Source organism: Ptiloglossa arizonensis, chromosome 1 (assembly GCF_051014685.1).
Source record: "Ptiloglossa arizonensis isolate GNS036 chromosome 1, iyPtiAriz1_principal, whole genome shotgun sequence".
Taxonomy (NCBI): domain Eukaryota; kingdom Metazoa; phylum Arthropoda; class Insecta; order Hymenoptera; family Colletidae; genus Ptiloglossa; species Ptiloglossa arizonensis.
The window spans coordinates 19,613,827-19,638,598 of NC_135048.1; the positions used below are offsets into that span (position 1 = coordinate 19,613,827).

The 24,772-nt window shown below is 26.1% G+C and overlaps 6 protein-coding genes across 11 annotated transcripts; 3 read left to right on the forward strand and 3 right to left on the reverse strand.

Moving 5' to 3' along the window:
* Positions 1-1,588: 1,588 nt before the first annotated feature.
* Positions 1,589-3,257, forward strand: LOC143147309 (uncharacterized). 2 transcript variants are annotated; one of them, XM_076312443.1, is made up of 3 exons: positions 1,589-1,898; positions 2,048-2,276; positions 3,058-3,257. In XM_076312443.1, exons 1-3 carry the CDS (start codon positions 1,753-1,755, stop codon positions 3,139-3,141), a joined length of 459 nt encoding a protein of 152 aa, XP_076168558.1. In that variant the 5' UTR covers positions 1,589-1,752; the 3' UTR covers positions 3,142-3,257. The 2 variants fall into 2 exon arrangements, with proteins under 2 accessions (XP_076168558.1, XP_076168567.1); XM_076312452.1 differs by having other exon boundaries at positions 2,090-2,276.
* Positions 3,258-3,769: 512 nt separating this feature from the next.
* On the forward strand, positions 3,770-5,392 carry Trs33 (trafficking protein particle complex subunit Trs33). Of its 2 annotated transcripts, none has more exons than XM_076312434.1 (3): positions 3,770-4,315; positions 4,439-4,587; positions 4,762-5,392. In XM_076312434.1, the coding sequence occupies exons 2-3, from the start codon at positions 4,462-4,464 to the stop codon at positions 5,161-5,163; spliced, it is 528 nt and encodes a 175-aa protein (XP_076168549.1). In that variant the 5' UTR covers positions 3,770-4,315; positions 4,439-4,461; the 3' UTR covers positions 5,164-5,392. The 2 variants fall into 2 exon arrangements, with proteins under 2 accessions (XP_076168549.1, XP_076168539.1); XM_076312424.1 differs by having other exon boundaries at positions 3,771-4,311; positions 4,762-5,390.
* A 225-nt stretch (positions 5,393-5,617) lies between these two features.
* Cbs (cystathionine beta-synthase) lies at positions 5,618-9,864 on the reverse strand. Of its 2 annotated transcripts, XM_076311620.1 has the most exons (7): positions 9,761-9,864; positions 9,213-9,314; positions 7,377-7,486; positions 6,970-7,319; positions 6,646-6,893; positions 6,298-6,568; positions 5,618-6,201 (listed from the first exon to the last, which is right to left on the reverse strand). In XM_076311620.1, the coding sequence occupies exons 2-7, from the start codon at positions 9,293-9,295 to the stop codon at positions 5,746-5,748; spliced, it is 1,518 nt and encodes a 505-aa protein (XP_076167735.1). In that variant the 5' UTR covers positions 9,296-9,314; positions 9,761-9,864; the 3' UTR covers positions 5,618-5,745. The 2 variants fall into 2 exon arrangements, with proteins under 2 accessions (XP_076167735.1, XP_076167727.1); XM_076311612.1 differs by lacking the exon at positions 9,761-9,864 and having other exon boundaries at positions 9,213-9,471.
* On the forward strand, positions 9,487-18,447 carry LOC143146870 (protein Aster-B). 3 transcript variants are annotated; one of them, XM_076311603.1, is made up of 13 exons: positions 9,487-10,330; positions 10,421-10,715; positions 10,796-10,991; positions 11,561-11,844; positions 14,168-14,320; positions 14,502-14,655; positions 15,336-15,494; positions 15,621-15,742; positions 15,889-16,081; positions 16,223-16,381; positions 16,494-16,647; positions 16,718-16,838; positions 16,922-18,447. In XM_076311603.1, exons 1-13 carry the CDS (start codon positions 10,284-10,286, stop codon positions 17,051-17,053), a joined length of 2,169 nt encoding a protein of 722 aa, XP_076167718.1. In that variant the 5' UTR covers positions 9,487-10,283; the 3' UTR covers positions 17,054-18,447. The 3 variants fall into 3 exon arrangements, with proteins under 3 accessions (XP_076167718.1, XP_076167712.1, XP_076167705.1); XM_076311597.1 differs by having other exon boundaries at positions 9,492-10,330; positions 10,421-10,685; positions 16,151-16,381; positions 16,922-18,446; XM_076311590.1 differs by having other exon boundaries at positions 9,500-10,330; positions 16,151-16,381; positions 16,922-18,445.
* Positions 18,448-18,923: 476 nt separating this feature from the next.
* On the reverse strand, positions 18,924-22,700 carry Rps27a (ribosomal protein S27A). Its single transcript, XM_076326560.1, has 4 exons — positions 22,682-22,700; positions 19,968-20,093; positions 19,690-19,907; positions 18,924-19,122 (listed from the first exon to the last, which is right to left on the reverse strand). The coding sequence occupies exons 2-4, from the start codon at positions 20,068-20,070 to the stop codon at positions 18,973-18,975; spliced, it is 471 nt and encodes a 156-aa protein (XP_076182675.1). The 5' UTR covers positions 20,071-20,093; positions 22,682-22,700; the 3' UTR covers positions 18,924-18,972.
* Ip259 (NSA2 ribosome biogenesis factor-like IP259) lies at positions 20,248-22,725 on the reverse strand. The gene is made up of 2 exons (XM_076326553.1): positions 22,682-22,725; positions 20,248-21,141 (listed from the first exon to the last, which is right to left on the reverse strand). The coding sequence occupies exon 2, from the start codon at positions 21,075-21,077 to the stop codon at positions 20,298-20,300; it is 780 nt and encodes a 259-aa protein (XP_076182668.1). The 5' UTR covers positions 21,078-21,141; positions 22,682-22,725; the 3' UTR covers positions 20,248-20,297.
* Between the last annotated feature and the right edge of the window lie 2,047 nt (positions 22,726-24,772).

The following is a 24,772-nucleotide window of genomic DNA, read 5'->3' on the forward strand; positions in this document are numbered from 1 at the left end:
TGTCGAATCACTTAAACTCTTCTAAATGAATGAGTCGTCGAATAATCGTTATGTGTCATTTCAAAGTATAATGATGCTCCCAAAATTGTTGCAAACTCAAGAATAAACTGCAACAGTTAGAAGGACAAGTAGGTAATTCAGGAATTCAATGCTATTATTTATTTATTTCCGACATACTCGTTTCTGAATATGCTACAAATGAGAATGAAAAACAACGATGGTTTTTGTTCGATCGAGCATTTTTGCAGTGACAATCGAGTTGCAACGATGTATAACATATACAGTAATCCCTCAACTTATTCGGTTAATTTGTTCCAAAGCTTTCTATATAAGTTTAATTGTATAAATACGGTATATTATACGAAGAAAGTGTAAAAAATGTTCGCTCACAAAGAATTTGGCATATCTTTAAACAAAGTTATTACAATAGTTGAATTGCTATTAAGAAGTCATATATCAGCAAAACAAATAGGAAAATGCGTTTAATGTTTGCAAATATTTAATTTCTAACAGAGTCATGGTAGAGCGATGTCATTCTTATCGATGAAAGTAAATTATTTTTTATTCGGATAAATGGAGCATATGTGACAATAGTTAAATTTCGAGTTACATAAGTACTTACATCCGAAAAACTTGCGAACTACTTTTAAATACGACTGAGAAAATGTTACAATGTTAAATTGTTTTCATTTATGAAGTATTGAATAAAAATAAATATTTAACAATTTTAAAGGAAAATTGAATATAAATTGCAATTGCTATGGGTATTCGAAGAACATTTAAATTCTATCACGATAATAATTCGAAACATAAAGCTTGGATTGTGTGGAAATATTTAACTTTCTTTACCATTGTTCGAAAGTATTAAATTCATCTCCACAATTTCCAGATTTAAACACCACCGAGAATTTATGAAATAGTTTGAATTGTGAAATATGGATGACATCAATATGTTTGAAAAAAAAACTGAAAAAGTAATTAAAAGAATGGAAGGGAACAAGTATAGAATTTCTAAACAAAAATTACTTTCAATAGACATAAACAATGGATATATGTTACAAAATAAAAAATTTATGTTACTAAATATTAAAAATATAAATATTAATTACAAATAAATTTTTGTATGGTGTCCAAATATTTTCGTAACATGGAAATTGGGCGTGGTTTCGTTTAATCCATAATATAGTATGATTATGTTAAATGAATCAAATAAGTTATATATAATATTTATAAACTGCAATAAACAGCATATCTTAATGAACACCTTCCAGTTAATTTTCTCTATAAATAACTAAGGTATACAGTGTCATAGTTAAATGTGCTATACTGTTTGAATATTTTTATTATTCACAATACATAAAAATAAATTTCGCATATATAATAAGTAATTCACATAACTTATTTAAATATAATACAAGAAATCTAAAAATGATGCAATATCGATATGTAAAAATAAATAATTGTATACAAATCTAATAGATTCTCAGGAATTCATTAAAAAATAAAGATTTTCGTGAAAGTCATACTAAGTTTGGTACGTACGCATCTTTTATTCAACTACCATTACAACAAATGTGATATACTTCAACTCACTTAATCGTTTCGGCATCTTTCAATTTTTAGTTGTCAAATACGATATATTTTTATGTAACATATATTGAAAAAATTATCAAGTGTACATTATATAATAATTATTATTATTATTAATTAAATTATTAATAGTTATAAATTATTAATATAACTAACATAAAAATGACGTGCAAATTCGAATTTTCGAGAGGTAACGGTACAGGCGTAGCAGAAGCAATTGGAAATTGGGGGTTTTCTAATAATAAAATCGCAAATTCTGGACAAGAACTCAGGCGTTTAAGATATCTTTCTGAAAAAATGGCTTGCCTGTAAGCATTGATAATAATTTTTTTTGTAACGCTAATATGGTGGAATTAAAATGTCAAAATAAAAATGGATAATAAAATGAGGTTTCCAAATTTAAATATAATACTATTTTAAACGTAATTTTTCAAAATGTACTATTGTAATTTTTTAGGAAAACTAAAAAACCAATGATGTGCGTAAAATACAATTGTAGATATGATCCAGAAACTTGGTATGTAAAACCGAGCCCTGAAGAGTGCAAACCAATTTGGACATTTCCTATAAAGAGACCACTTATTACATATACATCTACTGCTGAAATACTTTTAACTTCAAATTTAAACAGCATTGGAACAGATTTATTTCATATTATTCCAGGACGAAGCTATGCATTACAGGGTGTATGTAAAAATATTTTCTTAAGTTATATTATAATTCTTCTTCTGCTTATTATGTTATACTTTTCATCATGTTGCTTTTAATTGTGCAATTCTTTATGTAAGAAACATTGTTATCACTACAAAAACAGTTAAATTGTTTAGTAAACTTTAACAGCTTATATTTTAAAATTAAAAACTTAGATTGCAATATAATAAATTACTTTTTGATTTTTTCCCTATATTTTTGCTTGTCCCATCGTTTTAAAATATGCCAAACAATTTATCTAGTTAATTTAATGGTAACTCCTTGTCATTCTATGCTAAGCTTTACTTAATCAATCTTTCTGTAGTTACTCAATCAGTGTTGTCCCTACAGTGTCCAATCAGTTTTAATTATTTAACAATATTCAGTAAACAATGTAATTTCTTATCATTTTGTTAACTTAAAAAATTACTATATAGTTCATACTTAAATTGTAAAAAGAATAATTTTTTGTGAAGACATCATTATCATTCTGAAAAGATTGGAAAAATTGTTTAGATTTTACATTTGAAAATTTGTAGGTTTCTAAAATTTTTACAAATATCTAAAATTAACAAGAAAATTACGTTTTAGTCTACTAATTAGATTTTTATCATAGAATTTTATAGATTTTAAATGACTAAAATCATAATATTGGGTTAATTATCGGATATAAAGATTTAGTTCTAACATAAATAAATATTTTTATAATACATTTTGTTAACATTTAGTACATTATTCAATTTGTGATTTAGTTTTTAATTACTTTACATTTCATAGACGGATAAATGGTACCGACGGGGACCAGAATGCTGTCCACAACCAAGTTACTTGGCACCACAATGTCAAAAACCATATTGTTGATGAAAATTCATAATCTTTTCAATAAGATATTTTAATATAACATTTTTTCAATAACATATTGTAAAATAAAATACTTGGATTATAACATAATTTATGAAATAAAAGAATATATTTTAATGTAATATTATGTTCAAATATATACTATATCTTCCTGTTTCCATCCTCCCTTATTTATAAAATAAATACATATATACATGTATTACAGCGTTAAGCACTTATTATGATCACCTTTGATCATTTTTAAATTAAGCATTGTACAAAAAACTATCTTATACAAAACCTACATGGTTTCAAAATGAACACGTACGTTATTTTGGTCATTCTTCAAGTTTTTTTCTTTTAATTTTGAATATTAACTTAATTTTTAATTTTAAATGTGCATAGCTCTGGAACATATGTATTATCCGTTTCCTTAGAAAATAAAATGATATAATGAAAATCACATTGATACGTTGTGATGCGCATTATTCTGACTAGGGCTGTATCTCTACGTTCTGTATGCGAAGAGGTTGTATCTGCTGTACAGATGGTTGTATATTGGTTCTGTACAGTCACGTGATTTTGTTTACATCGTTTTAATATTATCAGTGAACGAACTGTAATTAGACACATATACGTTATTTCGTATAAAAGTTAAAATATAAAGTTTTTTAGAAGATTTTAAAACTATTCATGTAAAATGAAGTTATATACATAAATTAAGCTATCGAAAGTTTAGAAGAGAACAGCATTTGAATTAGTCAATCAGAATTAAAAACAATGCGCTTTTGTAACTTGAATTCTACGAATACCAGATTCTTTGTGCTTTGTCTCTTATATCACCGAGTGAAGAAAGAGCCTTCAAGCTTGGTTCCCTCTTTACTACGCTTATTTCAGCCAATGATATAAAAGCTGAGTCAGAACGATAGTAGGAAACGTGACGCTCTGGTTGAGACCTTAAATGACTTTTACTCCCTAATATTTCCTATTATTAAAGTTTCAATGTGTTAAAATAAATCAATAATTGTTAATTACATAATTGATGCTATTGACGTTAAGGGTTTTACTATCTGTCTCTCTGTTTGCTTGCAAACTCTTTTATTAAAACAATAATCCGTATAAGTGAAAATGTGGCTTTAGTTGGCTCAGTTTAAGTTTGGGCAAATGATGTTGTTTTGAAAGTGCGACAATGTAGGTTAGATATTTATATAACATAAATAGCAGTTAATACCACTTAAACAACCATCAAATTAGTGGCATTTAATCTTTCTTTTAAATAAATATGTCGTAATTCATATACTAAATTTCTTTATTATAGATTGTAAATAATAAAAAAACAAAATGAGACAACAAATAATTGATACAAAGACCAGTTCTTATGCGTCTGGAGAAGCTGATGAATGTCTTTTTGAATATTTACATACAGAGATGGTTAATTATACTCTGAGCAAAACAGTTAACAAGAAGGTAACTATTTATAAACAGTGATGAATTTTAAATTACTTAATATTTAATTCTGTGTTAAATATACATGTTATATTGTATAATTACAATAAATGAGATTTCAAAAGTTGCTTCTGATAACTAATACCAGTATAATAAGTTTAATAAGTTATTTTTATCTATATTTAAAATATAAAGGAAAAGGACGAAGAACTCTGTCGACTAGAATGGATGGGATTTAGTGTTGGATACAGAATCATTGAACGTTTAACAAGGGAATGGAGTCGATTTAAAGATGAATTGGATATGATAAAATTTATTTGTACAGATTTTTGGACTAGTCTTTACCATAAACAAATTGATAATTTAAGAACAAACCACCATGGTGTATATGTATTACAAGATAATTCATTTCGTTTATTAGATAAAGTAGGTACTAAGAGCAATAACCAATATCTTCAAGAAAGTCCACGTTTATTAGCATTTACTTGTGGGCTTTTAAGAGGAAGTTTAGCCAATCTTGGAATTATTAGTACTGTTAATGCAGAAATTTCTACATTACCAACTTGCAAGTTTCATGTACAAGTACAACAAATTTAGTTACTATTTTAATTATTCATTATTTCATATAGATAGAACAAAAGGTAGAGACTCACATATTATAAAAGAATTATAAAATAGATAAGAAAATAAGCTCTTTGATGAATAAAAGAAAACAAAATAAATGTTTCCCTTCTTACTTAATGCACCATTGTATATTACCCATTAATACATAAACGTATTTAAAGAATATAATTTATATCTATGTTATATACATAAATGCACATATACTGTTGCATAGAAATTTATAAGTTTGTATAATATTTATGTGTAAATAATTATAATTCAATAAAATAAATTTACTACATTATTCAAATTTTGAGTAATTTTATTTGTCTCATTTAATTATAAAACATTATATCAGAATTGGTATGAATAGATTACTCAAATCCTATAAATTGTATAATTTAGTAAAAAATTTACATAGAATAATTGTTTTTGGTTATCAAATATAATACAAAAATAAAGAATTTAAAAAACTTAAATTAGTTTAATAAACTATAATAACCTTATAATTATATAATATATCTTATGATTTAAGGAAATTACATTTATTTTTATAGCACATTGCTTAATATATAACTAGTTATTAGATTTTATTATTCCATTAGTTTTAGTAATAAAATTCAAAATGTGAGATTGGTTCACAATCCCAACAAAAGTATTATCATATTCTTCGTTCAAAATAACTGCATACAACTCTTTTTCAAGAACAAGTGATAAATGTCCAAGGCTTGTTGAAACTTTAACTTTTATGTAATGTTTAACCATAATTTTGTCTACAAAATCTGTGAACTTTACTGAGCCAGATATTAACTTTGACATTAATGTATCTAATATAACGACACCTTTCACATGTACATTATCATTACTAATAACTAATTGTTGGCATTTTGTGTCTTCAAAAATGCGAACAGCTTCTTCACATGTTTTTGTATTCTCTTTGAACAATGATACTTTATCAAAAGTTAAATTTGAAATTGGTAGATTCCACCACCATTTATTTACCTCATTTTGGTATGTAGATTCATTACAATCCTGTAATTTGTTTTTGTATACAAAATGCGTTATTTAATGTTATAATAAAAAAATGCATAAATTCTAAATTTTATACACAACAAAATGAAAACTTACTAAAAATCCTCTAACTTCCATCCAATGGTTAGACACAAATTTAGTCATGTAGTTTCGTATTCCATCAGGTAAAATAATAACTATACGTTTTCCCTCGGGAACATCTTTAGCTATTTTAAGGGCAGCTGTAAGAGCAGCACCACTACTACCTCCACACAGTAAACCTTCCTGGCGTATAAGCATCCTAGCAGCATTGAAAGATTCACAATCTTCAGTTTTAATCCATTTATCTATTACATTATGATCTAAAACTGTAGGTATAAAATCATAGCTGAAAACAATTTTGTAAATTATTAAAAATATAAAAAAAAAACTATATTTTTCTTATAATAAAAGAAAATGGTTTACCCAATTCCTTCTACTTCGTAAAAATCAATCTCATTTTGTAATTCGGACGAAGCTAAAATACTTCCTTTAGGATCCACAGCAATAATTTTTGTATCTGGTGACAATTCTTTTAACTTTCGTCCAATACCAGTAATAGTGCCCCCAGTACCTGCACCTGCTACTAAATAATCTATTTTTCCATTGCACTGTTTCCAAATTTCAACTGCAGTTTGATCATAATGAGCCAATGGATTTCCAGGATTAGTATACTGAATGTACATGCAATACAAGTAGATAAGTGAACAATAAAAGAATTATTTAATTGGTATGCATATAAAATCTTACCTGATCAAGAACAATGCTATTTGGTATTTCCTTTTGTAATTTGTGTGCAACATTGATATGTGCTTCTGGACTGTCCCACTTTGCTTCTGTTGGTGTCCTAATAATTTCAGCACCAAGTGCACGAAGTGTGTAAGCTTTCTCATTAGACATTTTTTCTGGCATAACAATAATACATCTGTAACCTTTAACTGCAGCAGCCATTGCCAATCCAATACCAGTATTACCACTTGTAGGTTCAATAATGGTACATCCAGGTTTTAACAAACCCTGTTCTTCTGCATCTTGAATCATTCTATATGCAATTCTATCTTTTACAGAACCACCAGGATTAAAGAATTCACATTTTACATCTAAAAATGAAATTATCTATTTATCTTATATTTACATTAAGTGAAATTAATACTAACATATTTCACACTTGATTCCATAAGATTTGGGGATATTGTTTAATTTTATGAGTGGTGTTTGTCCAATGGCTGTTAATACATCAGGTATTACTTTGTTACGATCAGCTATTCTGAAATAAAAATTCCAACTAATATTAATAAAATAAAAGTAATGCAATTAATATTAATGTTAAAAAAAAATAGAAACAATTGTGTAGAAGTGTGTTTGCAATGAAACTACATTAGTATGAACAAAGGTAGTATATCCAAACTAATTATCCTCAAAGCTAAACATTGAGTAAAGAAAAGTTATTTTTTATATGTTTGCATTAATTTTGTATTTACAATCTATTGCCTCTTTTTAATTCACATATATAATTTAAATATATTACAAAAAATCAATTGTCTCAAATCATAATATAATCTTTAGTTAAAATTGATAGTTATATAATTTGTTTCATTTTTAATTAATTTGAATACAATATTTATGAGTTTGTTATTTCAATACTTCTCAAAGAAAAATGTAAGTACAAAAAATTTGAAAAATTAATATTAGATTTTTATTGTAAATTTGTCAGAACTTTAAAAAATAATGTCAGAGGTAAATAAATAATCAGCAAATACAAGTGAAATGTTGAACAATTTAATAAATAGTGACAATATGTATTATGATAAAGTTTGATCTAGTAAAAGATGTACCCTAGATATTGCAGTTGCACCTGAATCATAAGACTATAAAAATGATGAATTTTGTGATAATGAATCAACAAGTAACACCAGCCCAATTATTTTGGACTAATCAGGTGTATGGAAGGATGAAAAATATTTTACAAAAAATTATAGTGCTCAAGCATTGTTTTTATTTGTTTATTGTCAATGAAATAATATGTATTATAATTGTGCAAACTAGTTACAAAATATATAAATTTTATAGTAGAAAAATAAATAAAACACAAAAATCTATAAAATGAGTAGAAACATTTCTGTCTCACAACAAACTGATGATCTTCTGCAATTTTGAAGAAAGGTCAACAATAAATTACCTCCAAACTAGATTATTACCAATATTTTTATAGCAAATTATAGAGACTGCTACCATGTGTCACATTCAAAATACATATTTCAAGCAAACCAGGAAAATATGGATACTCCGTAAATATATTTTATTACTTCAATTTCAATGTATAAATAGGAAGGGTTGAAAATACTGTAAATAAAGGACAATCACATTATTATGACAGATATTTTTGTTAGCAAAATCATATTACAAAAAATTTATTTCCAGACATTATTTGACTTGCAGGTACTATGTATAAGAATATAAAAATTTTACCAAAATTGCAAATACAAACATATTCAAAAGCTTGGTAGTGATCCAAATTCTTATTTACCAAAAATTTTACATTAGTGTAATACGTTCTAAAGCCATAAAAATGTATACAAAAAATATTAAAAAACACATAATAGCATATAATATACTTTAAGGTGATAAAAGACTTCAAGGTGCTACATGTATCACTAAAAATGACAGTAAATTGAAAATGAAATGTAATAATTATCAAATATCTGTACAATTGCTAGGATCTTCTGCATTCCAAGATACAATGGAAAGATGTACTATGTCAATAATTTTTAAAAACTAAAAATATAGTTTATACCTTTGTTTATACTTTAGTTTATACTTACACAGATATACTTTTGTTAAACTCTTTGTGAAATCGTTTTTTTAAATGATATATTTAATATAACGAGAGTTAAAGATGTAATAAACGATATTTAATTACTTTATCACTTTTTTGACAATTTTTATTACTAAGATTTATTTCATTATATTAAATTTTGCAACTATGTACTTACTTGTTTCTTGTTGTATGTGGTGAATTTATTTCATTTGGTTTCCATGTGCAACAACTAGCCCGATTAGGATGTGTGGATTCCATTATTAAACTTTTGATTTTACTTTAAACAAAATTCTCAAATTTAACAAAAATGAATTTCAAAAAATTATTTTTAGATTTAAAGAATGGCACAAATATAAAATTTTTTAAATAATACACTAGTTTTATCTTCAATAGAGGCAATCTGTTAATATCAGTTATATATAACCTCTGAAATTGTTTTCAATGAGTATTAGAATGAATATATTAATTAAGATTACAATGTCACGAATAACAGCAGTTGAAGCTATACGTCATACAACTCACAATTGTTACTCTTACTTAGATTGATATGTATTTAGTTAATATTAAATACAAAATACCGCTTATGAAATGTAAACTGTACAATGAAATAAATGAATTAACAGTGTAAGTTCATATGAACCTTCATGTGAATATCGCATTGAAATTTAAATATTAGTTAATTGGTGCAATTAATAATTGAAGAATATATGACGTATACATTACTTATATGAAAATATTTGGTATTTTTAAGAGCAATATATGTGAATTGAATTTTATTCATATTAATCTTTTACAAATTTTATGCGTAACAGTTTACCGGAAGAAAGGCTGTACTGATTCAATATGGTGGAACGTTTTTGATAAGCGCACTGTTTTCTGTTTTGTTTTAAAAAGTGGAATACATTGATAACAATTTCAATAAAAAAGTACGAAATTCGTGATTACATGAAAACATGTTAACAGTATGATTTTACATAAATTAAAATTATTGACGTATACTTCGTAAGAGTTTATATATTTATTTGAAATGAATTATCAGTATCGTAACGATTACACATTTTATGAAAGTCACACGTATGGTGTTATTTCAAAATGTAATTACAATAAAAATAAAGCATTGTACTATTATTAACTATTAATCAAGCTACATTATTGTCGTTCAGTAAAATTAGATTATACTATAATAGTATTGTGACAAGTTCACAGATCCATCAAACAATATTTATGATAACACTGTATAATTATTATGTACTTTGAAGTGGAATCTCTCAAAAAATATCCAACCTCAAGCATGTGCGTAATTTTACAGTAAATATGTTATTAATTTTTCTTTACTGTTATCATCTCTTTCTCATTTTTAATTTTGAAATATTATTTTGATAGGAATAAATCAGTGGAAGATTTGTTAATATCTAGTCGTGAAGTAATGAGTAACATAAATTCAGCTGGATTGGAAAATCAAAATTCAACAACAAATGTGGGAAATGGTGTATCAGATAATATTCAGGAAGCATTTACTGGAATATCTGGAGAACGATGTAGTTCAGTTTCAAGTCCAAATTTATCTCCATGTCCTAGTCCAAAAGCACGTTGTAAACGAGATCACTCTAAAATAATTTATGATTCAACTACCAAAGAATCTAATAATGTAAACAAATTAGATGAACATCAGTTGAATGTAAAATTTAAAATCTTTTACTTTAAAATTATCTTAAAGTAATTTTTTAAATCATATCTATTATTTGTGTTTAATAATAGGATGCAGCAAATAAATCATCAGACTCTACTCAGGCTATAAAAATTTCACACGAAGGAAAAAAAGACACACGTAGTAGTGAACGAAGTAAAAAGAAGTCATCTTGGTACAATGTTTTATATCCAACCTATAAATCTAGATCTGAAGATTTTAAGCGAATATTTAAAGATGTACCAGATGATGAAAGATTAATTGTTGGTAAGTGACTGCTTGATTATATATTTTTATCCACATTGTACTTTTAATATGAAAAAATATTTAAGGAAAGAAATGTTTGCTTCAAAGAAGCAAACAATAGAATGAATATTAGTTTTTTCTTGATGTGATGAGGGTTTTCTCTACATGCATCAACCTTACTTGAGAGAGAAAACAAGTTTGCGCTCTCTGTTTCTTTCAATATAATTTTAAATGTATTTTATGTTTAAATTCTTCAAAAAGATTGTATAGCTTGGATAAATTTGTTATCCACATTCAAAAAATGGGTTTTATTTAAAACGTTTAAGTGGCTTTGAAATGTTAAAAATTGTAATCTTGGAGTAAAAAGGGATCTTCATTATACTTTGAAAGGGATAATTATAGTCCTTAAACATATTTTTATATTTCATTTCTCTTCCAATGATTCCCCCTGTATAATGACACATACTTTTACTAGTAATAATTAATAGTAATTATGTTTATTTCCACATAAAAATATGGATATAATGTATAGTAATAAATATATGCTACTTATATTAAAATGATAAATATATATCGTGTGTGATTTTTAGATTATTCATGTGCACTACAACGTGAAATATTAGTTCATGGAAGGCTTTATGTTTCTCTAAATTATATATGCTTTTATGCAAATATCTTCAGTTGGGAAACCTTAGTATCCATACGTTGGAAAGATGTAAGATCTATTACCAAAGAGAAAACTGCCCTTGTTATTCCTAATGCACTTTCAATAAACACTGTTACTGATAAGTTTTTTTTGACATCGTTTGGAGCAAGAGATAAAACATATATAATGTTATTTCGCATTTGGCAAAATACTCTCATGGATCATCAGGTATGATAATTTTATATAAAATATGAACATTTTAACAATTTTTTGAAATTGTTTTTATATAAAATTCAAATATTGTAATATATGCTTGTTCATACTAGTGTGCTATATAAGAAATTTTTAATAAAAAAATAATTACAATAATTGTTGCATGATTAACCTTTTAGCTATTGTATGTCTATAGTGGCTTCCATCTATGTAATTTTTTTAACAGTACACTATTATAATATCTTCTTACTAGGTTTTTTTAATGAGTTTCTATTACAATGGGTCACTTGTTTTTTCGTGTTAAGAACTATTTATATTATTTATAACCGTTTATATTGTTTATAACCCGTGTCCAGTTCTAGTTTTTGAGTATAAGTAAAATTCCTTTGTTACTATGCGATCATCATTTATCTGCAAGTTTATAGAAACAAAAAATAAACTCCAATCAAAAAATAACCAATGCACTACCATGATGTGCAGATGTATATACATATATGAAAACTCAATGCAATGTTAGCAAAGGAATTCTCCTGGGCAAGGAATATATGTATAAGAAAAAATATTAAAAATTTTCTCCTCTATAATATATTCAGAAATCATTGAAATCAGTGAGGTGTTTTAATTACCTATTATTTAAATGCAATAATATAATTATTTGTTTTGATTCGCATTTATTTGCTCAGCAACGTTTTAGCAACAGTATTTAACGAAGTTTGCACACAGTTCGCGGAGGTGTTCTTTGTAGAAGGGTACAGCTACGCAGTCAGTTCCGCCATAGCTAAAAGGTTAATAAATATCTACTTATCTATCATCTTCCATGATGCTATTCAAATTTTATAAGGTGTCATGATAAAAAATCATGTTTACCATTTTACGCGTATGATGGTACATAGACCAGAAATACGCATAAATACACGTTCACGCTCACATTATGTCGTTAACAGTAAGTACTCCAATATATATGCTTGAAGTTAAATGCATTTTTCACTAATTGTAATAATGTTTACCATACACTCAATCAATCAGTTTTTGTACTTTTATAATTTGAAATATATTTAGGATGTAATTGTATGTTTTATCATTCTTGGTTTTCTACTATCTTTCTTTCTTCATCTTCCATTTTCCTTATTTTTTCACCTTTACTTTACTTTTCTATATTTCTTTCCCATCTATTTTTTTTATATATCCTCTTTAACAAGTTCATTTTCTCCTTTTTTTCTCTCTCTTCTTCTTGCCTTTTTCCTGTAGTTTGCTCTTCTCTGTTTGTCATCTTATCCTTTAACTTCATTATTGACCTTTTTCTTCTCAGTTACCAGTTTCCCTCTTTCATTATTTTAACATTAAAATTTTCAGTTACTTTGATGAACACAAATTTAACTGATTGTTCAAAGCCATTGAGCATTAATTATAAAGTTTACATTCCAGAGGTAACAATATTTGTTTCAAGAACTACTATAAGGTGAGGGGAATGCTTCTCTACTTTACCTGTGGACTACGTTTTCCTATGTCTGGCTTATTAGTTGTAAGTTATGAAAATACTGGCCAGCAGACAACACTCTTTACAGGCTTATCTTACAATTAGTCATGTGGGTTTTGAAGAAGGAGTCAGAATTATAACCAATAGAAGGTGTATTTATTTCAGAATAGACCTTTTTAACTCCCATTGGCAATTACTCTGCCATCTTTTTTTTATCTCTTTGTGTAAATTTATAAACATGCATTCTTTACTTTTCAAATACCAGGGGAACCTAGTAGATTTACTTATCAAATTCAGAATACTTTCAGATCATATTGTCTCCTTGGTTTTTTTCTTAATTTCTTCTTTAAACTTGAAATTCTCTCCATTCATATTTTTTCTCTTTTTGTTTTTTTGACCATGATCAGGCAAGTCTTCGTACTTAGATTCAGTTGTTCTCTTTAGCTTCTTTACCTATATTTTTACACGAACTTTGTATAGTGAGGATATTACCTTTTACATTTTAAAAAGAATGAAAAAGTTTTATAGTTTGTATATGTAAAAGTAATATGTACATCTCGAAGATGTACTGAAACACTTACTGTTAACAATATTGTTTATGTGAACACACATTTATGTGTCTTTATTGTACTATGTATGTGTATGTATATTCCACCTGATTGCTTTAATTACCTTTAATTGCTCATTTTTTCGAAGATTAGTTCCAGATTGCAAATGATGAAAGACATTTTCATTTTGTATATTATGAGGAAATTGCATTTCACACTATGTACACTGTTAAATATTATACAATTGTTTATTTACTCCATAAAATATTATGGTCAGATTATAGTTTTGAACGTAAGATATTTACTATTCTAGGCAATGAATGCAGCTGATGTGTGGCAACTTGTTCATTCTTGTTATGGAGATGAATTGGGTTTAACATCAGATGATGAAGATTACGTTCCACCATTACCTTCACCTGATGACGAGAAGTTATCAACAAGATTATCTCTAGAATCATTCTCTGAGGTAACTTAAAACATAACTGTGTTATAAAAACAATTTGGAATTATAAATAATACAATATTTGCAATTCTATATACTTGTATGATACAAGTATGATACTCAATGTTTCACTTTTTTCCATTAATTTTCATTTTTTTTCCATTAATTTTCATTTTATCCATTTATTATCTATTTTAAAATAAAGGTAGAAAATAATAATATGGAAACCTCTTCAACTGGAACAGGAGATACAATTATTGAATCAAAAACAGAAATTCAACATCGGTCTCGACCCGTTCCTATTCCTGATGCAACAGATTTAAGTGATACAACAGAAAGTGAAGCTGAAAAACATGGATGTATGTATTGCATATTAATTTTTTTCAGTAAAATTTAGAATATTAACTTGAATTATTTCTTTTTTTTATAAATGACATAATTTATTAATCTTATATTTTTTAAATTAGATTATTTTTTTGAAATTCATTGAAAAATACTCTATTAAAGATTATTCATAGCACAACAAATTATGGAAGAATAAATTAAATATATTCTAGCATATTTTAACATATTAATTGTTTAGTGGATTTGTGATTTTGAAACTTATAAAAGTGAATATAGAATATTAGACTCATTTTAAAACTCTGTACATATAAGAATTTCTTTTTTGTCATCACGTAGAGAAATTACATGTTTTAAAAATTTAGTAAAGTATCTCAGATAATACAATTAGGTTGATCTTTACATGTTTCATGATGTATACATCCAATTGTATTGTAAAAAATATTTCTAACAAATTCTTATATCTAAAACTTACTAATATATAATATTCATCAAAATTATGACTTCTTCTATTAATTGCAGTTTCAATTATAAATTAAATATTTTTTATAATTATAAGTCTAAAAACTATATGCATTATCAGATAATAAAAATTAAATTGGAAAATATAAAGTGTATAAATTATAATGTACAATGCAAATTCTAACCATAAAACTCTTCTACTATTTTATAGTATATTTAGTAATTATGATTTTAGTGAAACCCAGTATTCGAAGCAGTATAATATGTACTTCACCACATGAAGGTCGCCAAATCAGCAAGGCTTCATTTCCTATTCATATTGATCACTTATTCACCTTGTTGTTTACAAATTCAAAGTTCTTCTTAGATTTCCAAACTGCCCGTAAAACTACTGGTAAGTTACAATTTAATAACTAGTAACAGAGAAATAATACAACTTTAATGTACTCATGTTCTGTCTAATAAATATTATTGCATAAAGAAATTTTTGAAGTTATGACAAATTTTTGTTTTTAATTAGATTTAGTGCAGTCAGCATGGATGTACAATGAACAGACAGGTCAAAAAGTTAGGAATTTATCATTTACAATAGCACTATCTCAAGCTATTGGACCAAGAACTTCTCACATTACAGAAACTCAGGTGACAATTAAACTAGTAATTACTATTTAATTAAACATATTATGACTCCAATTTTCGTTTGTTTCTATTTTTGATTCAATAATACAATTTAATATTTATCTAATTATTATTAATTTTGTTTACATATAATTTTTAAATGTTTGTAGATAATGCTACCATGTAGTAGACCAGGTCATTTATATAGTATTGACGTAGAAAGTGTAAATGCTGGAATTCCATATGCAGATTCATTTAGTGTATTAATTCACTATTGTGTAACCAGTATTTCTGAAAATGAAACAAGTATCACAATTCATGCTCAAATAAAGTACAAAAAGAGTGTATGGGGTTTCGTAAAAGGTAAGCACTTAAAGTATACAAATTTTTTATTTGTAAGTGATAGTTAATTATTTTTTACAACAAAAATAGGCGTTATTGAGAAAAATTGTTGGGCTGGAATAGAAGAATATTTTACGAGTTTAATAAAAGCATTAACTATAGAATGTGAAGAAAATACCAGTAGCGGAGGGCTAAAAAGAAAAACAAGAAGACGACGTCGTGTTACAGCATCTGGTATTACTCTACAAACTCATTCTTCAGATCATACGTCTCCCAATTTACAGAATTCTTTAAATTTGCCACGCATTAATGATAATACTGGTACGAAGATAATAATCCAACATTATATTGTAATATTTTATTGTATCATCAGATTATAAACTATTAATAATTATAACTTAAAAAGAATAACACATATTTTTTAAATATATAGTGTCTGGTGTCCGCGGTGATTCTAATATGATAGTTAGTTCAATGCTTTGGATTATTGTATTGTGTTTAATGGTAATTAACGGCCTATTATATTACAAACTATGGGGTTTAGAAGAAGCTGCAGCTTATACAATCATGGATTTACATGTGTTGAAGTGTGTATTACATACCTTATACTTAATGTAAAACATTCTTACAGAACATTCAAAATTGTTTGATTTATAGAAATACTCCAAAGACTGAAGAAGATTGGATCCATTTATTACAACAACAAGAAAGTTTGCATAACGTTGAAATGAGAAAATGGCAAAGAGTACTGCATACTGCTGCACAATTACTTAGACAAGTAAGTGATACATTGCAATTGTATAAAATTATAGTAATGTTATATTACGTAAATTAACTAAAACTTTTTATTGCATATTAAAGACAGAGGAATCATTAACCGAGTTACAAATGAGTATTCATCCTACTGCAACAGAAAAAATGTTTTCAGTCTTAAAACCAAATATAAAAAGTTTTAATTCACGTACAGAACAGCGAAGTCATTCAGAAATATAAAAAGAGGCATAAAATATTTCGATAAAATAAGCATTGTAATAGAATACGCAATTAAAAACCATTATTATATTAGTAAATTTTATGTTCACTTAATAATAGGAATATTATTAATGATCGTTGTACTTGCATATAATTTATAATTAGGCACAGAAATGCGCTGTGATGCTAATTCTTTAGACTCGAAGTGCTGAATAACACGTATGTAAAATATTTATGACTTATAGGAAATGTAATTAAATTTATTTGTTTCTATTGTTTTGAATATTTACAGTATATTGCAAACACTCAGCAACAAGACTATGAAGCACTTATGATTGTATCTATTATCATAAAATTTACATATTCAATTTTTTTCTTAAAAGTCAATCAGTCAATTGTAAAATAAAACGTGCAATAAGATTATAAAACAAAACTTACTTTTTGAAAAAAACAATCTGTGAAGCTAAGTTTTTAAAACTTATTAATAATGTATAATACCATTTTTATTTATAACATATTTTAATCATATATTTCAATCATATTTTTGGCTTATTATACAAATTTTGTACAATCTTCTGGTTCAAAGACTTTTTTTGATCTGCTTACCATTAGTGTGAACTTCATATACAAACATTCCCCAATAGTTTTCTATGAAAATTAAGGTTAGGAGATTATGTAGACTATGTTAATACCTTTATTGTTTGTTTCTGAAAGAGATCTTAACTGTTGAGTGTCAAATAATACAATCGCGTTTCTCTTGTTTAATGTCAAAAAGTCCTAACAAGCACCACAATGAGTCTACTGTTGATGTAATATACATAAACATTTTTATTAATTTTTTTTATTATTCTTTTGTTTGAATTTTGAATAAATAGATGATTTGTTCTGTTTTGTATAAACTAAACTGTATGTATCGAGAGTAACTTTTCTCTATCTTCTCTGCTAATGTAATAGTTGGTCAGCGAAGTCTAATCTTTGCATGTGATGATTCGTTAGCAGTAGATCTTTTTATGTTGTATTATTATAATGCGTTGTACCTTTTTAATATTTCTTTTAATTTCTGCTTCCTTCATAATTTGTTATGTTATAGACATAGGTTGGTGAGAAGTTGTTACTTTTGGACGTTCACTATGATGGTCTTTTGTAATATTTTGCCTCATTTTTAAAATAATTTTAATTGTCTCAACACTTTTCATTATGTTCGACATTTTAAAAAATAAATAATTTTTATCTTTCAAATTGTTAATAACTTTAATTTTACTGTCACTCAAATTATACTTACAAGACATTTTAATCTTAACTAATATTTCCCAATGATAAATAGTAACAGTAGTTTAGAATTAAAATTGTTAATACTGATTGTCAATTTTGCCGTAACTAATTTAACCTGTTTTCATATTACACTAAAATTTTTAGAACTACTTTGAATATTTCTTAAAATTTCCCTACTAATAGTTATCAATAACATTATGCATAAATGAATAGATAAGAAATTATTTCTTGGAATAAATCTTTTCAGTTTTACTAAACGTCTTATAGTTTTGTTGCGGAGTGTATATTTTCTTTCCTATAAAGTATTAAGTTTATTAAATCTTTAATAATCTTATATTTGTAATGTATATATGCATAAATATATGCATATATACTTGTGTATGTGTATAGGTGATGTATATTAGTACATTGTAAAGGAGAAAAATAAATAATTTTTAAAGCAATATATAAGAAATACTTCTTTGCATTCCAATAGCAAAAATTTTTATATAATGTATAACACGTATCGTATAATGTATTGTATGATTTTTGTCCAATATTATAAGCAATTTTATTTACGAAAATTATAAATTTGAAGATTCGAATTGACGTAGAGATATATAGAATAACAAATAATACGTTTGTATTTATGAAATGTTTTTAATTGAGTGAAGATACATATTTTCAACTTATTTGTCTTCCGGTTTATTAAATACAAGTGTATAACCGCATTTGCCACAGTAATGACGATCTTCCATTGCTGCCATAAAAACTCCTGCACCACATTGTTCCATGGGACACTCTCTTCTTAGTCGATGAATTTTTCCATTTTCATCCACCTATTTAATAAAATATTTTTAAGATTCATATATGTGTAATGAAAGAGTATAAATTTACATAATATTTTTTCAACTTTTAACTGTTCTTTGATGAACACTTAACTAGTTTTAGTCTTTTTAAATTTGTTTGTATCACGATTACCATGATATATGACATGTTTAACACATTAGACTGTGCCAATTTCACATGATTGTCTATTCAGGCCATGTGGATCACCAATGATATTTCTATTCAGACCACGTTATTGAATTCATTACATGTGTTTGTAAGTCATAATTTACAACCTCCATAAAACTACAAAAATAATTATTAAATAAAAAAGGTCATGAATGGCCCATGTTATGATTTCATTATACAGTAAAAATTGGATAACTGCATGAAAATTGGGGTCCAAGTCAGGCACTTATTCAAGGAAGGTGTAGATTTTTAGACTTGATAAATGAAATTATCCAAACGGCCTTAACAGAAAGTAGACTCACTAATGTGACTCACTAATGACTCCAGTGACACTCAGTGCATGAAATAATATTTTTGTTGAATTAAAATTATAAATGACATTTACATACCTTGTAAAATTTGAGCACAGCGAGTTTAACTTTCTTCTTTTTGTGTTTAATTTTCTTAGGAGTTGAATAGTTCTTCTTCTTACGTTTCTTGGCTCCACCGCGTAAACGTAAGACCAAATGCAATGTAGACTCTTTCTGAATGTTATAATCTGAGAGAGTTCTACCATCTTCTAGTTGTTTGCCAGCAAAAATTAATCTTTGCTGATCTGGTGGAATACCTGGAATGAGTGTTTTTGATTATTTAAATATTCATTGTGTAAGATATTTTACATTATTACCTTCTTTATCCTGAATTTTAGTTTTAACATTTTCAATGGTATCTGATGCCTCAACCTCTAAGGTGATGGTCTTCCCAGTAAGTGTCTTTACAAAAATCTGCATGTTGAGATCAATAGCATAGAAAACTGAAAAAAAATACAAGAAAATTAACTACCTTTACAAAAAAAAAAGTAAAGTATCTTGAATACAAAATAAAATCTATTAATCTACATAATTTATCATATAATTTACATTTCTTTATAATTGTTTATAATATTTAGAGAAATAATCAACAAGATATTCATTTCAATATACTTTTTATTATTAACATTTAGTACAATAGTGATAACTTATACAAGTAATACAGCATTAATGCAACCATCATTTTCTGGATTATTTGTGACTTGAGCATATTTTCCCCAAACTACTTTCCCAGACTGTGTTACTAAACCTAATTCTGAAATATTAACTTCGATAATTGTTCCTTTTGTTATAACACCTAAACTTGTATACATAGATGAAGATGGATTTCTTTTTACTCCAATGATTGGTACACAGAATGTAGCTTTTAATTCTGGATGAGTTACATGTGCCTTCTTGAAACGTAACGCCATGGGTCTGATAAATCTTTCAAATTTAGGTGGTTTCCGTGTAAAGTTTTCACCAACAAAAGTCACTTTCGTGACCATTCTTTTCCATGATTTTCTTTTAGTTTTTCCACTTCTCATTATTTTAAAAACTTCAGATTCTGATTGTGTTTTAACTTTAGGTATTGGAACATCCCATTTACCAACTTTTTCTTTGCGTTTTTGTTTAATCATATTTGATAATATTTTTGCATCTTTTTTAATATCACGGTCTAACAGATATACTGGTAATGCTCCATCTGACACATTACTTGACATTTGTTTTACAGTTTTTTCCATGTGAGATTTAATTTTCTTTTTCATTTGTATTTTCTCATTTCGTCGTTCCTTATTAAAAATTTTTGCTTTTATACCACGTAAAGTACGAGCACGTTCTGCCCGTTTATGAGGTTCACGAGCCTCTTTTTTCCTCTTCCTTTCTTCATAGTCTAATCGTCGTCCATATAGTTTACGATGTCTTTCAATATACTCGTTTTGCGGCATTGTTATTCCTTCTTTGCATACAAATTTTGCTTGCAAAATAAATTACTTCTTCAATTTACAGACTCTGAAAATAAAAAAAAATTGAAATACAAAAATAATCAGTACATGTTTCATTTGCTGCAAACTTACCTTATGAGCATTACATAATTTATTTTCAAACCTTAACTTTTAATCAAATTCTATACATATATAGAATAAAATTTTTCTTTGTAAAATTATTCATAGAATAATTTGCTATGTCTTTATATGAAATAACATATTTGAAATTATTATTTCAAATTACACAAGTATATATGATAAAACAAAGAAAAATGTTCTATTTGAAGACACTTCAAAGAATTTCTTTTAAATGAGAATATAAATTTTCCAGAACGGAGTTATAGCATATTGCGTGAAATTTAATAATCATACCTTTTGTGGTTAGACTAGTACTTATTTAGATAACATCTAAAGAAAGAATATGCAAGAATAGAAAGAATCAAATATAACTTCTGTAATAATATGAAATTTTACTTATGTGTTCAATATAATAATAATAATTGAGATCTACAATAATGCAACCGATACAAATATAAATATTTAAAATATATATTTTAAAAAATTATTTTGTTCAATCATTTAAAAAATATAATCTATGTAAATGTACTGATTATAGTGACTAATATGTAATAACATATTGTTGTCACATGTGTTCAAATATTCTTCCTACAAAAAGAATAGACTAATAATAAAAAATCTGATGCTTAAATTTATTAGAATGTATAACACTGTCCTGTTATTAAAAAATGTATTTATTTTAAAAAAATAAAGATTACTTTAAAACTTTGTAAGTGCTGCCAATAAGAAAATTTTCTTTTGATCTATTTTACATCCCTTTTATAATTTTAGAAATATTATTTGACCCCTTTTCTTTAAGAACCATAATACTATTTAAAATCAAAATGATAATTTCAAATATGACACTCCATACTTTATGTACACAAAATAATTACTATATCTAGTAAACAGTATGTGACAAAAATCTAAAAGTATTAGATGTACCTACCTATGTACTTTCTTGTTTATACTTTTTTATATTTAAACATTACACTTTATACCATTAAATTTATATATATATACATACACACACACATACATGTATACATACATACACGTATGTATCAATTTAAATATTCACGTAAATAAAAATTTTTATTTCTATATTTATAGTATCAAATTTCGGCAAACAATGATACAAGTATTATAATTAATAATACCAATTTATATTAGCATGAAATATAGTATGCCATTACACGTTTGAAGAATGTATTATAAGAAAACGGTACTCTCATATATTAAAAGAATTTTATTTTAAATATGAAATGAAGAATTAACATTTTTCTTTCATTAGTGTAATTCTTTTAAAACAAAATATGAAATCACTTTTGATATAATATACCATGTGTTCAGTCTTATTTTATCCCAGGATATTTAAAACAAATCAATTGTACATGTAACAAAACATTTAAATGCATTCATAAAAATTATAGGGTGCAAATGAGTAAAGATTCATCAAAGCGACCATTAATTTAATATAATTTTCTGAAATCTTTAATTTAACCTACCTTCGACTACGCCTCTTCCATGTGAAAAGAAATTAAAAGCATCGGTTATATACAAAGTTAATGGAAACTCGAGAACTAAAAAGCGTCCTCTAGTGTTAGAAACTTAAACTATTTGTCTTATAAATAGTGACACTAAAAATTCTCCCTAGAATAACTTTAAAATCCTACATTAAAAAGTTAATGTAGAAATATTTATATATTGTTTAATAAAGAATAATTAATAATTACTTTATTCTCGCATACACGCTACAAAATCAACAAATTTCTATATTGAGACCTACTAATACCATCTAATTGAAATGAGAACAAATTTAAACGCATATCTCATTTACATGTTATTAAATATGCCGTAAAACTAATTAAAAATTTAAATATGCTCCTAACAAAATAGGGAATTTAATTACAAGTGAGTAATATTCTAGAGTGTGACACTACAGATCAAAATAAGACAAAAATTAAAAATGTCAAAATTACATTGTTTCGTCACTTATTTCTTTTTTTTGTAAATAATGTTGAAGATATTTACAGTATAAGTATAAAAATAAAAAATTGAAATTATAAAAAGAAAAAAAATTGTATACTTAAAAAAATACTTTATTTCAATTTAATCTGCGATGATATTTGAAAAAAGGTCAAAATTTCACTAATTTCAATATCAGATATGTATTTAAGTATTGCAACTATTAAACCACAGATATAAAGTATTTCCGGTATAAATTTGCAGTTAATTACTCTATAATATTCTTTAATGCATAATACAAAGGTATAGTTAAAAGTGGAAGGAATACACCTATTCTTATGCACACATTCATTTCTAGTTCGCTATTTGTCGTGGCTGTACAGACATACGGACTGACTGACGAAAAATGTAGCGAGATAGAGAGAGATAATGAGAACACGTGGCAGGCAGAACCTCATTGGCGTAGATGCAACATTTCACAATAATTATATGTAATACAGAACAACAATTTTTGCTAGTTTTTTTACATTATATTAGGAAAACATTGGTTATATAATAACCGGTAGAAGTAAGTAAAATTTTTTTCAAGAACAAAAATAATTTAATAAAAATTTAATTTAGAAATAAATAAAAATGAATTTTCATTCATTTCAAAAGAAGTTATATACAGTGTGTGGCACACAACTGTTGTCATGATTTTTCAGGCATTTCCAATAGTCTGATGAAAAAATGTTTCAAACAAAAGTTAATCAATTTCTGGTTAATTACAAATTTAGATATAAAAAAATTTTTCTTAGTAAATATTATAATAGCTTTTATGTGTTGATGTACGAACAAAATATATCTTTTCTTATGAAAAAACTTAATTTTCTGATTATTATTATTCTGTTCGCCCTGTATTTCTTATATGCAGTAATAGCAATGTTAAATTTTAATACCTTTGGAATATTGTTCTTTTGGGAAACATGGCTTAATACTTCTTGTGGAAAATGACTAGAGTTAAATCGAATTGTACTACACAAAATATTTGATTACATTAAGGAAAATTAATTATATATCAAAATCATTTTTATTACTCTACCTAAAGAAAAACTGTTAATATTGCATAACATTCTTTTTTATATTAAATAACTTTTATTAAATAAAATAGACATTTTAAAACGAAACCTCAATAGTTTATAGTCTTTAAGCTTTATATTTATGTACATATTGAGATAGGGACGCAATTGATATCTATTCTTACTACTATGGCGGTCCAATCGCTTTTTGCCCCTATGCCGTCACGCGAGGCAAGTCAGCGGAAAGCGATACTTTAAAAAGTCTATAATTAGTTATAATTTCTATTTAAACTGTAATTATCGTGAATATTCTTATATACTAAACTTACTTTAGCGATTCTAAAAAGTTGTATATATACTTATATCGTGATATTAATCAATAAAATCATACATGTTTTACAGTTTTATTGTTGAATATATATGAATAAAAAGCTGAATATAGTTTATAATTTATTATATCAACAGTGTTAAATATAAATGTAACAACTTTTTTCGAAAGAGAAACAGCGTACTAGATATATACCTATGTACTTGTTTACACATTTAGTTTGCTTAGGAAAAATAGGCGGCGCT